Genomic DNA, 18627 nt, shown 5'->3' with positions numbered 1-18627 from the left:
ATAGAAATTAATACGATTAAGAGAAATTATTTTTTGTACCCACCGCCAGCCTTTAAATGCTGCTACTACAGTCTTAAATCTGGTTCTTTTATAGTAGCTTGGCTCGAGAAAACGTAGCAGCACTTGTAGAGATTGGCATCCCAATAACATTGAATAGATATTAAGACTTTCAAATATTGGTGGTTCACCCCCAGTCACCAAAATGTTAATGTTCTGAGGAAGGCAGGCTAAATAATAAAAAACAAAATTTGGAACTCCCCATCCACCTTTTGAAAGCGGAAGTGTCATGAATTTAGACGCCCGACGGGGAGATTTCCAACCTCATAGAAACCTATCTGCAATAGATTGCCGCGTCGTTAATTGTGCACGTGACAACTCTGGCGGTACAGTCAGGAAATAATAGAGTACCCTAGGTAGACAGATTTACACCCTGTGTCGGTGAAGTAGTCTATGTTCAAAAAGAAATAGTCCAAATAAGAGAACGCTGAGTCCAAAATTGCAAGCAAGTGTTCAAGGTTCCTTTAATATTCCAATTGAAAAGCCAGCCAACGCGTTTCGTTCCCTCAAGCGGAACTTCTTCAGGGCAGTGATGGTAGTTGACGAGTGTAGAGATTGTCTGAGCCGGGATCACAAATAACCGTAAATATCTGTATCCTATGTCTGGATGTTGGTGAGTAAATGAAGTCACTAGATGTCAATTTCAGAAAGGTAGTTGCCTTGTATCTTCCAAAAGGAATGCTCCTTGTGAAAGCCTTCCTGCTGTTTTTTCTATTTTTTCTATTATTTCTTATTTTTCATTTCTTCATCATTAGTGACAGTGGGCTCTGATGTCAGAGTACGGTAATATTGACCGGAGCGGATTTGGCGCGAGTACCGTGGAAACGCCGACTGGGGACATCGAATGGGACCCCTACAGGTAACTACCTGAATGTGACTACCTCGCCAGAGTCGATTAGGGATCTACAAATCCGAACAAGTGACAGTGAATAATCCGAACCTTCTATACATTTTAAGGTTATTATCCAGCAATAAACTGCACAGCCCACTGTCACTAATGATGAAGAAATGAAAAATAAGAAATAATAGAAAAAATAGAAAAAACAGCAGGAAGGCTTTCACAAGGAGCATTCCTTTTGGAAGATACAAGGCAACTACCTTTCTGAAATTTACATCTGGTGACTTCATTTACTCACCAACATCCAGACATAGGATACAGATATTTACGGTTATTTGTGATCCCGGCTCAGAAAATCTCTACACTCGTCAACTACCATCACTGCCCTGAAGAAGTTCCGCTTGAGGGAACGAAACGCGTTGGCTGGCTTTTCAATTGGAATATTAAAGGAACCTTGAACACTTGCTTGCAATTTTGGACTCAGCGTTCTCTTATTTGGACTATTTCTTTTTGAACATAGACTCCTTCACCGACACAGGGTGTAAATCTGACTGTCGAAGTGGTGCATTTCGGAACTTGTTGTAAATATTGTGTTTCCCAAAGCTGTTGGGATATACTCTCCGGACAGGGAGTATTCTGAATACTGCACACGATCTGAAAGACAACTTAAATGTATATATTGGTAATAGTTGGATTGGTGCTTATAGGGTGCTAAAAGTGGTCCACTGTCCATATAGTGTTTTTGAAAAGTACCCTAGGTAGAATACACATCTTTAAAACGTTTCTTCGCCCCACAAGTGTTAAATGAAGACACTCCAGCTTTTCCAACTGACGCTTAATTGATTGTAATATATCAGTCCAATTTACAATGACTAACTCTTGGAGTGACATCCTAATTTTAATACCAAGATATTTAGCCTTGTGAGTGACGCGTAGATTGTTATCGCATAACCCAGCGGTACACACTACCTGGGTTTTAGTAATATTCAATTTATACCCAGACACTCTACCAAACACTTGTGTTATATTTTCGATTTCGCATAGTGCTTGTTCCGGATCAGATGTGATGACCGCAATGTCATCAGCATAAGCTAAGACACGGACATAGCTATCACCCACAGCCATTGATTGTATACGCTGAGAGGTAGCTAGCATCTGCAACAATGGCTCGATATAAATAGCAAACAATAACGGCGAGCATGGGCATCCCTGCCGTATACCCCGACTAATATAAACAAATGATGACTCCTGCCCCATCACGCAAATCTTGGCCCTTTGTCGTTTATACATAATTTGCAAGGCAAGTAAAAATTGGGGTCCAAGCCCCATTTTGCCCATGATGGCCAATAAAAATGCCCACGCCACACGATCACATGCTTTTTCAGCATCTAAAAACACCAAGCCAACATCTTTGGACAATGCAGATGCATAATCCAAGACAGCAATCACACAATGCAGATGGTTAACAGTACTTCTGCCTGGAAGAAAGCCATGCTGATGGTGGGACACCAATGATGGTACAACTTGAATTAAATGACTAGCGAGGATTTTAGAATATATCTTGGTATCAACATTAATTAATGAAATGGGTCTATAAGACTCCGGAAGATATGGGGGCTTGTCTTTCTTTAGGAATACCACTATGCTCACATAATCCCATGAGGGAGGAGGGTTACCAGCTTGAGCAGCGATAAAAGTGGCGAGCATATCATCTTTAATGATAGGAAATAGCAAACGATAGACCTCTAGAGGCAATTTATCCGGACTGGCAGCTTTCCCAAGCGCAAGGGCCTTGAGTGCGATCTCAAGCTCTAGGATCGTTATTGGGGCTTCCAGCTCCTCTCTAACAATGGGCTCCACCACGGATATGTCAAATCTAGCCACAAATTGATCAATCTGATCTTGGGTAAAATATTCTTGGGTATACAATTCAGTAAAGTACTGTTGAAAAACCTGCAGTATACCATCCATCCATCGTCTCAACAAAACCGCCCTGGTCGTTCTCTAGGGTCGCGATGCACTGTGATGTCTGTCACCCACGAAGTCTTTGAGCTAAACATCTCCCAACAGCTCTACCATACTCATATCTCTCAGCTTGATGAATTTTATACTGACATGCTATATCACGACTCCAGACACCATTGATCTTTGCCATAAAGCACGCAATCTTCATTTGTGCCAATTCGCTGTCTCAGTGTGCTCTGAAATCCAAGATGAGTTCCTGTTCTGCATTTTTTAAATCTGCCAGCAATTTGTCCATATCAGCTTTTTGTTTTCTTTGTTGAGACCACCCATAGCTATAAGTTTCACCCCGCAATCCGGCCTTAAAACAATCCCATACCATCGCCAGAGAAGCTGTGCCTCTATTATAATCAAGGAACTGCTGAGCCCATACTTGAATATGGCATACATATTCTTCATCAGATATCAATTTCTTATTGAATGAAAATGACCGCAGTACCCGCTGGATCTTAAAAGGAAGCATATCTATTACAACAGGGCCATGATCCGAAGTAATCTGTGGCATTACCTGCATACGGGCGCCGCACATGAGTGAACTAGGCAAAAAAATATAATCTAACCGAACAAACTTTTTATGGGGGGGGGGAAGAAAAAAAAGTATACCCGGGGTCACCCGGTTAACCAATGGCCACCCATCAACTAGGCCGTGTGGAAGCAATAATTGCCGCAATGCTCTAAAAACATGAGGCTTACGGCCGATATATCCAGTACATTGAGGATCCCAAATATAGGGCTCACCATGTATATTAAAATCCCCAAGTAATAGTAAGGGTGTGCCCCACAGTGCCAGCTCAACATTTAGAAATTGATGAATCTCAGCTTCATCCAGATTCGAGCCATATACAGTACATACTGTACCTGTAACCCCCGATGATACACTCCGCAATTGCCCAGCGTCCTAAACTATCAGCTTTAATTTTCCTCATAGTGGCTATCGTTTGACGACCCAGAATTACAACCCCCCGATTCATAGTAACCTGCCTTGATGCGACAAATAGTGTATAGCCCAGTTCACTCAATATCTTCAGATTTCCCCATGGCACGTGGGTTTCCTGAAGGCATATAATATTCGGATTGATTAGTCGAACTTCCCGCATCACTCATCTATGCTTAAGAGCATTGTTCAATCCACACACGTTAAATGAACATAAGCGTAGACTATTACTAGTCCCTTAATTGAACCATAAATTGGCACGGGCCATTAATACATGAAACACTGAATGAGCTTGGTCCTACAGCCCTACAACATATGCTATGAACTGACATTTTTCCCTTTACACCCTTACCCCAAATCTTACCCCCACTACACTACCCCCCACCCAAAGACCCCCTCCCTCCCCACACAACCCCCCAGAGTGACCCTCCCAAACAACCAAGGCAATAGGGCCTATCGCCCTTTAGATAAGTGTGAGAGAATCTCAGATGCTTGGACAGTCCCGTATCAAATTGACATATCTCTAAAAAATAAAAAAAGACAAAAGAGCAAACAATGATTAGCAGTTGATCTATGTGCATGTTCCTATATAGATACTCATATGGAATCAAATTATGAATAGTCAATGCACGGTTTCATCAACTCATCAACTCAAAGAATTAAGATATTCCTTAGCTGAGGCCTCAGAAGTAAAAAATCGATTCAGCCCTTTATGTACCATTTTCAAAGTAGCTGGCTGCAAAAGAAAAACCTGTACGCCCTTAGATTGGAATAGTGCTATTAGTTGGTGTGACCGCCAGCGATTCTCTACAGTGGAGTGGCAGTAATCAGGGCGTACAAAAAATTCAGTCCCTTTCCCAGATCTTTTTTTCTCAGGTCTAGCCAAGTCATAAAGTGTTTGTCTTGCTCGAAAGTTATTTAGTGAGATCAATATAGAACGTGGGTGTTGACCAGCTTGCCCAGTCCTAACTGGTCGCTGGCGAAATGGGAATCGATGCGCCCGTAGAACTTCCTGGGCCCAGTTCCAGTCTTTAACCTCCGGAAATGCCTCTTCAAAAAGTTCCACTACGAATTTGCGAATGTCCTGCCCCTCAATGCCTTCGGGGATCCCCAGAATACGCATAATATTACGGTGTAGTTGATTCTCCAGCTTTACACATACATCTTCCTTGTGTGCCTTGATGTCTGCAATTTCTACCTTGTGATTTGCCACTTGATCTTCTAATGTAGAAATATGGCCCTCAGCTTCTACCATTCTATCTGTGAAATAATTACATGACTTTGCTAGACGTCAAACAGTGTTCTGGAGCTTCCGGCAGGCGTTGTGGGTTTTTAAATGCCCAGTCCTGGCTTCTAACCGTAAAGATCTCCTCAAGCGAGACTTGGCTAGTGGCTCCTAGACCGCCACTAGCCTGCTCAGACAGGTCCAGGCTACCAGACATACGATCGGCCGCCGACAAAGCCCAGTCAGAGACCTCAGCAGTCCCCTGTTGCCTGATGGTATCATTTTCGCCACCCAACTCACGCAGATTATTATCACTCTGTTGACTAGCCTTCAAAATAGGTGTAGTCTCCTCTGTAGTCTCATCGAACATTGACAAATCTGCCTCATCTTCCAGATCACCATTGGGATCTGTTCCATCTGATTGCTCCGAGAGAGAGTAAAATTCTATGTCTTTGCTGCTCACAGGGTCAATAGGTTCTTCCCCGATAGCACAAGTTGCATTGGCCACACTATGTTCACTCACTACATGCTCATCATGCCCAGCCAGAGCTTGTGATGGTACCGTTAAGGAGTGCTGTAGAAAAACTGGAGAAAATGGAGAAACTACGAGCTGTTCAAGTGCTTCCACCAGTGCAGTATCCCCGTCGATATCGGCGGGGTCAGAATCAGTAGGTCTTGCTATGGAACTCATGGCCTTTCTCCCTGAGGGAGTTTGAAACATTTGTGGAATCTTGGGGGTAGCCGATTTATCTACCCCAGAATCCTTGCAACTGTCCTCCTTATTGCTACTAGTTTGTGTTAGCTTTTCAGCAAGGGCAGCGCGAATTCCCACCTGGCTCTCGCCAATAGCTCTAGTTTTCCCACCATGGGCTGTTTTTGGACCCATAGCCCAATTAATTAAAGCGAACCAAGTGGTCTTATCCCAAGGATTTACTTAACTATATAAACCGCTTAAAGGGGCTTCCAGAAGTTCTCTCTGCGGCACACAAAACTCAAACAGCGAGTTTCACAACGTAGAAGCAATGTAGAAGCAATGTAGGAACAGTCAAGGCAATAATTGAAAAATAACGCAATTTTCTTCTTGCTCCAGGCGTTAAAAGGCAAATTTGAAAATGTTCTCCCTCCTCTAGCTTTGAAAAAAAAGGGGCTACTTAATTAATTAAGCAAACTACCAACTAGAATGTTCGTTCCACAGCACACAAGTCCCAGAAATCAGTTCTTCACAGTGTAGGAGCAGTGTAAAAATAATCAGAACAGTAGTTGATTAATAAAGCAGTTAGCTGACCTACAGTGCTCCAGAGTCTCGTACTTGCCTCAGACTTGCCGCTTTGGCCATAGAACAAAAAGGTGCATGTGGTAATTTCTTTTTGCCCTAGGGCGTTGAAATACGGGTTTTGTATGATTCACGCTCCTCGCTCTGTGCAGAGAGAAAACCCAGCGGAAAGCATCGACGAGTGCAGCCAAACACCGCAGCTCCCCAGCGTGCTCCGCCCACTGCAGCTCCGCGGCGCTTGTTGCCTCACACCGCTGAGAGCCGCACTGGAAACCCCGCGAATGACGGATTATTGTTCCTTGCCAACTACAGCCCCCCTAATGGCATTGGGGGGCTGCCAAAAGCCAGCACCACGCAGGATCCGCGAATGCCCCAAAACTGCCGCTGAAGACTTTAACAGACCTCAGGTAAGTGAAAACGCCAGTATGCCCAAACGGAGCCTCTCACACATACGTCTGACTAGCAGACGCCATCTTGCCTCACAGTTGCGTTACATGAGGACAAATTCATTTTTGTTAGCCACGGGGAGATTAAGTGATTTGCCCAGAATCACAGGATGTTCAGCATCATTGCCAAGACTCAAACCCAGTTGCCCAGATTCGAGGTCGACCGTCCTAGCCGTTAGGCCAACTCGTCTCTCAAAGTTATTTTCAGTAAGCAAAATATCGTACAGCCATGGAAATAATACAGTTCATTTAACCTATTTCACCTTTGCAGCCACTTCTTTTAACAGTGTCTCATAAATATACGTTCTCTTTTCCTGTGACAGTTTATTTGTTCCGAAATAATATGTTGTCTTACATTTTCTCTGAAAGGAACAAAAAAGACAGGTTCGCGCATATGTTTCTGACAGTCTCTGATTTCAAAGTAGCCCAGTTGTACAGACAAAACTCTGCATAACTAGTTACCTAGACAACGAATCCTTCCCATCAGCCGCATAATCCAGTCTAAATGTTGTATTACTTTTTACCAGTTTGAACAAACTGCTAAATATGAACACATATACCTGTTGCAAATTAAATCCCAACTGTCTTGATCTCTACAATTTGTATCCTTAATACCTTGTAATATATTTTATTCTTTCTTTTCCGTATCGTTTTTGACTTTTTTAAATCATTTGTTACTCTATTCTACTGTTTTGCTGTTGTAAAGTGCATAGCCTGAGAAAGAAATGTAATAAATGTCATTAAAATTACAACTTACCCTTTCCCTTTTTGAAGTGACAAAACAGCAGACTTCTGTGTGTTAGAGTTATAAAATTCATTGGCGGCGCTATTCCCATAGGCAATCCTGACCTGATAACAGCGAAACAAGGACATTGTTAGTCTAATTCACCACAGCAGTGCAGTTTCAACCACATTTATCAAGTATTTTTAAATGAATACTTGACTTATAAAAGATTTTTTTGAAGCATTTGCCATTTTTGATGTTTTCTGGGGTTTGTCCAGAAAAGATATATCACAAGGAAAGAGATAAACCGGGGTGGAAAGATTAATTTACTATCAAATCATCATGCACGTCTCAGGCATCGGAAAGAAAAAAAACAGTATTAATTCCAAATCTATTGTCACTGACAAGAACATGCAGAAGTCTCTCGGGAATTTCAACAGAATTTAAATTATCTTTTTCTCATCAGTCTATTACATTTTTGTTTTCAGTCTCATAAAATTGCTTGGTGAGCTGTGTGTCGAGGGAGTGTCTCGCAAATAAACACATGGCCAATATTGTTAAAAGCTTTCCTTAATGACAACATGTCAGATGTACAAAGCACGTTTTTGATCACATTTGCTCCGATCCTGAGTTTGAGACCAAAAAACTGGTGTTAGCAATGTACTATACACACTTAGGAAAGTGATAACTTTTTAACTATTCGTAAAATGGGTTCAGAAACGGATAAGAAATCAATATTTAAAAGGGGCTTGTAGTAGTTGGACCTAAATAGCGGTGGTAAACCATTGATAAGTTACCGACCCCCATATTGGGATGGTAACCCATGCGCAAAAGCCAAGGGGGTTTTAATTAAGAGTAGGCAGTGGTTTATAAGATCGCTGCAATCTCTCTAACAAAAGAAATTGCCCTTTCTTTCCTAATGCCGCCCAGCTTTCTGGCTGGATGTAAAAAATAGGTTTACGTTTGAAAGGCAATCACAGACATGGTGGTCTGCTGACTCAAGCAAGCCCTGTCACTGTGATTGCATGCAATCGTAGTGAGTTGCAATTTACAACATTCCTCAATAATAATTCACATGGTAGGCTGGATTTCGAATCACGATGATATGTAATTTTAAAAGCTGACCTATCATTACATAAGTTGGTTCTTAAAATGTGTTATTGGTCAAAAAAATACTGGTTGCAAATTGCAAGGGAACTTGATCCTCCTCGGCCTTTTAAACTCTTGGAACCCCCGTTGTCGGTATCGCAGAAGTAAATGGTGCCCTATTCAGGTGCGAAGGTCACTTGGGTAATAGGATGGATTAGTGAGGGCTCTTTGTCCCTCACCTTAACCTCATCAGAGCTTCGAACGTTCAGCGCCCAGTGCTGAACGTTCGAAGAACGAATGCTGGCCCGATGGCCAACGGTTGTGCGCAGCACTGGGGAGGTAGTGCTCGTGACGACCGTTGGCCGTCGGCAGCAGTTAAGGGGTTAAGTACTCCCTTGGGTCTGGAATTCAATTGTAAAAGACTTTAAATCGTCTTTTACAAGAGCAGGAGATGCAAGAATTGAAAAGTTCGAGGAGGATCAAGTTCCCACAGAAAACTGGCCTGGTTAGAATTTTCCATGATAAGCATGCAAATGTCTATATGTTAGACTCTTTAAACTGGGAGAGTGGTTGTATGATGTCCAGTTTTGGAAATACAAAACATGCTTTTAATAATAATACATATTAAGATACCCTATGTGGGAAGGGTATGCCCAGACGTGGGTCCCGTGCTCACTACGACACTGGAGTAAAGCTATCCTGGCTGAAGACGGCTGATAGCCAGAAACCGGTCCTAGGATGTTTGAGTCCGGTCCAGGGAGGACATGACTTGGCAGTTCAGGCTGGACTGTTCCCATGAGGCACAGGGTCAAGACTGATTTGCATATGGCGATGTCTGAACTGGGATGGCTTGGTGAGCAAAATAACGATGGATTAAACCCAGATCTGTTACTAGGCGTGAATGTTTTGCCATTGTGCAACATTCCGTCCATCATCTTGTGTGTTATGCTGTTCACCCTATGTGGGAAGGGTATGGCCGGATGTGGGTCCCGTGCTCACTGGGCCACTGGAGTCAAGCTATCCTGGCTGAAGACGGCTGATAGCCAGAAACTGGTCAAGGATGCTTGATTCCGGTCCAGGGAAGACATGGCTTGGCAGTTCGGGCTGGACTGTTACCATGAGGTACAGGTTAAAGACTGATTTGCATATGGCCATGCCTGAACTGGGGTGGCTTGGTGAACAAAATAACGATGGATTAAACCCAGATCTGTGACTGGGGGTGAATGTTTTGCCATTGTGCAACATTCCGTCCATCATCTTGTGTGTTTTGCTGTCCATTGTGGACCCCCAGGCCCCTGGGACCACCATTTGCCCAGCGCAAACGGGATGAAAAGAGTTGTGGCCCCCCTCCAGTAGCCCTAAATGGCCCTGGGCACCATGTTAGCAGCTCCCTCTATCCAAAATCAATACCAGATCCTGCAGGAGGAGGAGAGCTGGCAGGGAGTGGGGGCCTTGAGGCTCCCACTGCAGTCCCCAATGATCTGGCCATGCCCCGGGGAGGGAGTCCCTGGGGCAATAGCGGTCCAGGAAGGGGGAGGGAACACAGGCCTCCTCTCCATTTTTTTAAAAAGATGAAGGTCTAGCGAATTAGGCTTGAGGAGGGGGACCACATGGCCCCCTCCCCCTTTAAAAAAAAAGATAAATAAAGTCCTGGCATTGGGGGATAAGGTCCCCGGGACAAAATTGGCCTTAGGGGTTCCATACTTCTTTGAAGAATTACCCCGGATGGGACTGGTCCTGTGGGCCTATTTTTATTTTAAGGGGAGAGGGGGTAGTGAGAGGATACCTTCCCTTGCCTTTCTTGGCCCTGGGGACCACCACCACCACAGCCTTTATGAGAAAAAAGAAGGAGACCACGTGGACCCCCTCCCAGGCATGAAAGGGACCCAGAGTCTACCACCACACCAGGGCCATATATATAATAATGAGAGGGGGGCATGTGGCCCCCCCTCCCAGTCTGGCCCATGTACTCTAAAGAAGGGGGGCCAAGGGACCCTCTGGAGTCTTTAATGTCCCTGGGACCACCCCCTAGGGCCATCTCATGCTATGTCCTGCATGGCCTCCCTCCTCTCTTACAAAAGAGGGTACAAAAGAGGGCACAAAAGGGGGCAGAAAAGGCAAAATGGAGGGCAGAAAAACAAGCAGGAAAGGCAAAACATAGGCCTGAAAAATTAGCAGGTAAGGCTAAACAGGGGGCAGAAAAACAAGCAGAAAAATGAGCAGATAAGCAAAACAAAGAGCAGTAAACCAAGCATTAACCCCTTCGATGCTCATGACGGAACTGTTCCGTCATGAGCGTCGGTTGGCCTGTGCTCATGACGGAACCATTCCGTCATGAGCCCGTTGGCTCATTAGAACCTTCAGCACAGTGCGAGAATTCGCGCCACGCTGAAGGTGTTAAAGGCCAAACAAAAAACAGGATAGCGAGCAGAAAAGGTGAAACAGAGGGCAGAAAAAATGAGCAGGAATAGCAAACCAGAGCAGAAGAGGACAAAACAGAGGACACTCACACACCCACTCACAGACCCACTCAGAGACTCATGTACCCACTCACAGAGCTACTCAGAGACTCACACAGTTATAGGTATCTCAGCTAACTATACCCTGCAATGCACTGCTTCTGACCTCACATATTATATCATTTATGACATGGTCAGTGACATCACTGATGGCATGTAAAAATATATCACTAATGACATCACTGAAGACATCATCCACAGAACCACTCACACCCCTATACAAACTCTCACACATGCACACAAACACTCACATACCTATTCATAGGTCCATACATGTACTCAGACAACCAGTCACTTATCCATAGAGCCACTCACACACTTACTCACTCATATAGCCCCTCACATTACCACCCACGCATCCGTACGGCTAGTTATATAAGCAGTCATTCATCAATATAGCCACTCACATATAAACTCACTCCCCCATACAGCCTATCAACACAGCCACTTACTCACCCATGAGAGCACTCACACGCTTACTCACACACCCACACAGATGCCCATTCACACATCTACACGCTCACCCATACAGCCATTCACATAATACTCTCCAATTCAGCCACTGACACACCAACTCACTTAACCAAGCCCCACACTCAGTCACTCACTCATACACCCAGTCACTCACTCGTACAGCCATTCAGATACCAATTCATTCACCCATAAGGTCACTCACTGCCACACCGACTCACCCACCAATACAGCCACTGTGTCTCTGACACACCCACTCACTCACCAATACAGCCTCTCACACAGCCACTCACTCACCCACAAAGCTACTCATACCCCCACCTATAGACCTATATAGACACTCACACACCCAGTCACACACCCATACAGCCACTCTTACACAGAATCAGACAGCCTCACAGTCAATCAGAAAACATATGTTAGAAATACTAACACTCATTAGTAATACTGAAATAATTGTAATTTAAAGCATGCAACAGCTTAGTATATCTCTTTAGATCTCAGAAACTTAACGGAACACTTCTACTCACTAGACGATGTCATCAGTGATGTCATTTGAGATGTCATTAGTGATGTCACTGACCATGTCATGAGTGATGTAATTTGTGAGGTTCTCAGCAGTGCATTGCAGGGGCGTAAGTAACTGTATCTACCGAATTTCAATGGTTTTGTATGAGTGAAATCTTAGCCTAATGTCCTCACATGTATATCTCTATATATATATCGATATCTATATATATATTCCAAACACAGTCCGGTAGTAAGGGGCAATCCTGAACAAGCTGAAAGGTGAAATGCGTTGTTAGAGAACAGTTTCTGCAATAAATGAATTAAGCATCTTGGAGGGTCGTGGATTTTTCTTGACTGAGAGAAGGGGTTTATATATATGATTCTGTTTTTTCTCTGCTAAGCTCTATTTGCTATTGCAAAGATGTCATGCACATACTTTAGACAAATATTTGAAATTAATCAGTTTGTTTTGTATAATTTCAGAATAACCACTACTTTGTCTACAAATGTATATTTTAAATTCATAAGATAACAAGTATTTAAAGAAGAATTGTAAATTTGCCCGGCATGTGTACCTTATCCTGAGGGTGTCCAGTCTCGCTAAAATAGAGGGCAAAGCGGTCGTCTCCTTTTATGAAGAATGTGTAATTATCTGACTCTGGAGGCACAAAGAATCCACTAAGACGAACAACAAATCCATTATGGCCTGAGGGCCACTTGTATGAAGCTGAATCGACCCATGATGCACCAGCATATCCAGTGGTGTTTTCATTGTACATGAGTGCATCTTCTAAGCGAGAAGGGTTGCTATTGTTCCACAATTCAAGCATGAGTCCTCTGCCACCTAGAAAGGGGAAGAATAAAGACGGTCTATAAACTATTTGTACTATTAATTGTCTAATTTTTAGAAAGGATAATAGAGGGAAAATTTAGCACACTTACCTGGAAACAGAGTTATGAAGTCAAGTGAGTCTCCTGTTGGTTTTGAGGGAGCCTTGCATGTTATTGTGGTATCTGTAAGAGCTACGACATCACAACTTTGTCCTGTAAAGATGGTAAAGTTAAAATAGAATTGGTAGACTTTGTGGAATCTGATAGTGTGCTGAGCACAGTAAGCAATATTCTTTAGAATGGAACACTGTAATAATTTGTAAGTCATATGTGTCCTATTTTAAATTCCTTATAAACAACTAAAAGAATGTCTCGTTTTGTAATGCAAAAAGAATCTCTGATGATCATCTGGACAATTAATTATGAATTTAACATCAAATTAAGGGAAAGCTGGGGTGGTATGGTGATTTACTATTGAGTAGTTGAGAAAAATATGGGAAAACCTGTTGTGTGCTTTTGTGAAAATGACCATTTGTTCAGGTAGAAATGTGGATAACTAATCAGGAAAAGGGCAACTGAACCTTGTGTGGACTTCCCTGCGATGACTGCAGAATTTTAAAAGTTCTATAAACATTTTAACTATTCCTGCAGGATTTGTGCAGTTTATGGTTTACATATGTGAGCAGATGTACATTGTAGAAAATCAATTTGCCTAGTACTTTTTACATTTGGCTCCTGTGCTCTACTAAAATGGTATCCATTTATTCTCGCAGTACTTTCTACTCTACTCTGGGACTTGTCCGGCTGCCTGTCAGAGACTAAAGATGACAATGGATAATAATGAAATAGTAATGCCTAACCTATTATAATGAAATATTAAAAGTTCTTCCTACTCTGCCTATTTTGATCAGTTATGGAATTGTTTAATAGGATATTTCAATACAGAACAACAGGACTCTTAAGACAGGAACCAACCATATACCAGTACTTTTTACATTTGGATTCTGTGCTCTGCTAAAATGGTATCCATTTATTCTCGCAGTACTTTCTACTCTACTCTGGGACTTGTCCGGCTGCCTGTCAGAGACTAAAGATGACAATGGATAATAATGAAATAGTAAGGCCTAACCTATTATAATGAAATATTAAAAGTTCTTCCTACTCTGCCTATTTTGATCAGTTATGGAATTGTTTAATAGGATACTTCAATACAGAACAACAGGACTCTTAAGACAGGAACCAACCATATACCCACTGCAATCTACATAAATGCTCATGATAACACAGGTCCAATGATCATTTAAAAAAAACATGTATGAGTTGGTGTATTGAAACTGTCGGAAACATGCAGAAAGCAACATAGTAGCATTGGAAAAAATGTGTTGCCATATAAGATTAGATAAGTATGACAAAAGAGTTTGACAGGTACTCTATGCTGTGTCAATTTCAATTTGCGTTTATTAAGACGATTCCTTAGAATTAGGATACACAACCTTAACTTTCAAGGACTGTGAACACTCGTAGTGACAATTGACATTTAATAAAATAGAAATACCCATATCATCATACAATACGGTTGTGGAAAATATAATTTTTCTCCACAGCACATAAATAAATACCTAAAGAGAGAGCAACAACTAAAAGTCACATCTGACTAATCAGCTGTGAGCTTGAACATGAGTGAAAGTACAATGATTACAATTAGAACAAAGAAATCTACAGGAATAGGTTAAATAATGGATAGCCACATATTAACATGTTTCAAACAATAGCATAATAGTCCTAGACATTGAATTTGCAAGCAGATATTAACCCTAACTGCAAACCCCTGGCTCTAAGAATGTAGTCACTTAAAAGTAAGCCTGTCTCAATTTGGATTAACCTCTCAAAGACCTTTGTCAGTTTGTGTAAGACCTTTCTAACTCTGCTATGATTGTGGTGCACCTTTTTGCCACACTGTGCAACACATCCTAAGAACTGGATAACTTCCAATTCCTAAAGAGTAAGTGAGCTGACATGGACACAGTCAAGTTTGGCTCAATATCTGCTATGAAGTTAAATAGAATGGCAACTTCAAAGCTTTAAACATTGTATTTACCAGGAGGGAGATCAGTCATTTCAGGATCTTCCAACCCCTTCCAAACTACTCTAATATCCCCATTTATGCAGGAAAATTACATCAACAATAAAAATATTTCAATAGATGTGTAGGATAAGGGATCTCAGAGAACATGGAAATCTCAGTTGTATTTGTTATCTGGTACTCTTTACTATAATGTTTGTGGTCAGACTTCTTATGCTGCAAAAAGGTAACATTCACTAAATTCAGGATTGGCTCATGTTTCATAATACTGTAAACAATAAAGAGCTTGCACAAGATTCATATACAATGATAACAAATCTAAAGTATTATTGCAGTATAAGATTACGTTCGAAGAGGGTGCCCTTCACATAATGCCCTGTAGGAAGAAAAAGCAGAGGACAGAAAGAAAACATATACAACAAGGAACATACCTCCAAGAAGAACACTAATAGGCTGATCTGTGTCATCAAAATACTGGCCAGTTATTGTAAGCAGATTTCCACCCTGGATACTTCCAGCAGAAGGTGAGATTCCAGAGACAACTGAATAGAAATTTCATAAGAGGCGTCAACATAATAAATGGTTGGTTATATGCTACACATTTACTTATTCCCTTTAAGCTAGCAAATGTTTTATAAAATCTAGTGGTAAGAGTTACATCTTTACCTGTATCTTTAAATATGTCCTATGTTCTAACTGTCAAACCAGAGGAGAACAAGAGTTTAAGTGAATCTAAGGTCACATGGGAGACAGTTAAGGTTCAGTGCATGAAAATGTGCATCCTCAGAAAAAGTGCTACATGTACTGTTGACTTGAGTGTGTTGCTTGAGTTTTAGAAATCTGTCTTAACAAATGCTAGATAAACATTTGATTCTGTACTTCTGTTTCTGCTGCAAAAACCTATTATATTTGGTTTTACGGGTTTTTACTCCGCCTCCTTGCATTTCTTCCTAGTGAGAATTCATGTTTGGAGAGGCACTAAAAGTTGCCAATAAAAATAAGTTTCTCTCTTCACAAGCATTGTTTCCAAATTACATTAAGTGAGGTAACCTTACAAAATACACTATTTTTGAATGGGTAATATGTATGGTTCTTTGATTTTAGAAAATGTTTGAAGACTCCCCTCTCATTTCCTAAAAATCAGTAAATGCTTGCCAGCACTCATAGGATGCCTGCAAAGAGGGAGAATGCAAAATACATACCTGCATAGGTCTGAAACATTGCAATCTTATTCATTGAAGACACAAAATAAGTATTCAGCTGTGGAGCACTCCTGTGGGAAACAATAACATGAACAACGTTTAGATCCAAATCCTCATATTAATCACTCAGAATAATGAGAACAATGAATACAATTGTTCAATCAATACTTTTCAAAGTCTTATTTATAAATAAAAGTAACAAATAAAAGTGTTCATATTTATATTTTGAGGCACACTGTTATTTAAATGACAGACGTTTACCAAAATAAAGTTCTACGTACTCATGGCATAGCTTCTGAAATGGTTCTCAGATCTTCAAAAAGATCTATCAGGCTACAAGAATAAGTTACTATGCCTTTTGAAAAAGATAGAGGGCTGCTTTTGCATCTTCAAGAACATTTGGAAAGGAATTGCACCATTTGTAGAAGTTGTCAGAATCGTGGAGCAAATACTAACCAATTCAGTGAGCTGTGGGGCACAAAATGTTATTATTCCTCCTAAATGAATAGATCTCCTTATAGCTGCCAAGCCATCCATAACTATGCCTGCATATACAAAATGGATCTAAGTACACATTGACAAGTAGGATTTTGTAAGTGTTCATGGTAATGGCATAATCTTCCCAATATATAGCATGCCACTCTTTTTAATATTATATAAAAGGGGTGGGTAGGGATGTGTTGCACCCATCCCTGCCCACCCTCATTAAGCACCCATCTATACAGACTTGCAAGGCACAGTTCAGGGAGGGACTTAGTTTATGTATAAAGGTGATTCTTTCTAGATTGCAAATGCACTTTTCCTTACCAGGTGTTACTACATCACTTTTGAACAGCAGCCCAGCCAGGCCACAGTGGTGCTCTCTGGAGCTGTACATTTATATATATATTGGTGGTGTCAATACGCACTGCAGCCTACATATGACATTTGATTTCCACGTCACTGGTGCATTTCTTCAACGTCTATAATGTCTTTACAGGAAAGTTAAATAAGACAATTCGGTGAAACCATGGCATCGTCATGTTTGGCAGACTCTTTGGGTGATAATAATACATATTACATGCAAGCTACGCCTGAATGCGTGTAAACTTGGTTGCATTTATTATTAAGATAATTAATTGAATAGAAACAAGGCCCAGAAGAGCAGATCAACCGTTTAAATGGGGATGCTAACAGTGTGTGCTCGTAAAACACATGTTCTCTTCAAAAATGCAACGTTTTCTGACACTGCTCGAACTAAAAGGACAGAGAATGAAGCACGTCTACATAGCTGGTGCAGGATTTGCACCCATAGATGCCAGGGTAGAAGACCTTGTAAATATCCGTACTGGAAGAAAGAAGAGAGAAGCAAGCAGCAGCCTCTGTAGCTTCCATATGCTCCTGCAAAAGATGCCCTTTTCACATTTTTGTAGCAAAGAAAGTAGAAGCCGAGCACAAGTGACCCCTTTTCATTAGTGAAAATGCATATAAGGTACAACTTTATTCTCCTGAAAAGGGACCTTTTTCACATTTTTGTATCGAAGTCGGAGACTAGCAGATCCGACCCCTTTTTATTAGTGGCAAAGGTGGCAATGAAAGGCTCCCATATGCTTCTACAAAGGTACATGTTTGTACGTTTTTTGTAGCAAAGTATGAGCCCTTTTTATAGGGGGCAAAGATATATCAAGTACCAGTGAAGGGGCGGAGTTAAACACACGGACCTGTTTCTGAGGGGAAATTATGAAGGGGTGAAATTCCACAGCTACAGAATGACAGCCTAATTGAGTCTTGATACACATGTAGAGCCGTTACCGTTAGGTGACTTACAATATACAAATAATTTGGCTAGTGAACAGGTTGGGAGCTTATGATGAAATATGACCTGGCTTTTTCTAACTTTAGCTCTGATTTTCCTAGTACCATCTGCGTTGTTTCTAATTATACACATTCTAATTCACTTGATTTATAAAATAAAATTTGTTCTTCTTATCCTTTTAGTGATTTTGAGATTTGTGTAAAAATAGGGCGTATTGTATGTTGTGTTTCTGAGGGCGTCACCCTCTTTTAACGTTCTTTTAACAAGTACTGAATTTTACCTATTTAAGATGTAGTAGAATGTTGTCTGTCCGTACTTTTTGAGCCTAATTGCGTGTGTACTGTACTGTTTAAAAGACCAAGGTCTAAATAAACAAGTTTTTCTCTCTCTCTCACTTGATTTATAGACTCATGCTTTAAAATAAATAGTCGTATAGTTGTAAAATGACAACTGTTGTTTGTGCATGCTGATTTTGGAGTACCAGTGCGGAGCTCCCTCTAACACCTGCAGGTAAGAGGTTCTCCCACGAGTATGTCTGTACCCCCCCCCCCCCACCCCTCTGTCTCCAATTGAGAATAACTGAATGAAGGCAGAACTGAGATGCACCT

The 18627-nt window shown here is 41.5% G+C and overlaps 1 protein-coding gene across 1 annotated transcript in view; it reads right to left on the bottom strand.

Annotated features, from left to right (window-relative positions):
* LOC147724585 (fibrocystin-L-like) overlaps nt 1-18627 on the bottom strand; it is a 505554-nt gene that overhangs the window by 427800 nt on the left and 59127 nt on the right. Inside the window, exons 11-15 of the mRNA XM_086918064.1 lie at nt 16225-16295; nt 15454-15564; nt 13051-13152; nt 12684-12952; nt 7553-7644 (exon numbers count right to left, since the gene is read on the bottom strand). Of these exons, the coding sequence (XP_086774190.1) occupies nt 7553-7644; nt 12684-12952; nt 13051-13152; nt 15454-15564; nt 16225-16295 (645 nt within the window). The remainder of the gene's footprint in view (nt 1-7552; nt 7645-12683; nt 12953-13050; nt 13153-15453; nt 15565-16224; nt 16296-18627) is intronic.

The sequence above is a fragment of the Lissotriton vulgaris genome, chromosome 4_1 (genome assembly GCF_964263255.1).
Source record: "Lissotriton vulgaris chromosome 4_1, aLisVul1.2, whole genome shotgun sequence".
In the NCBI taxonomy this organism is placed as follows: domain Eukaryota; kingdom Metazoa; phylum Chordata; class Amphibia; order Caudata; family Salamandridae; genus Lissotriton; species Lissotriton vulgaris.
Note: the sequence above shows the minus strand (reverse complement) of the source record. Positions and strands in the feature narration are given on the sequence as shown.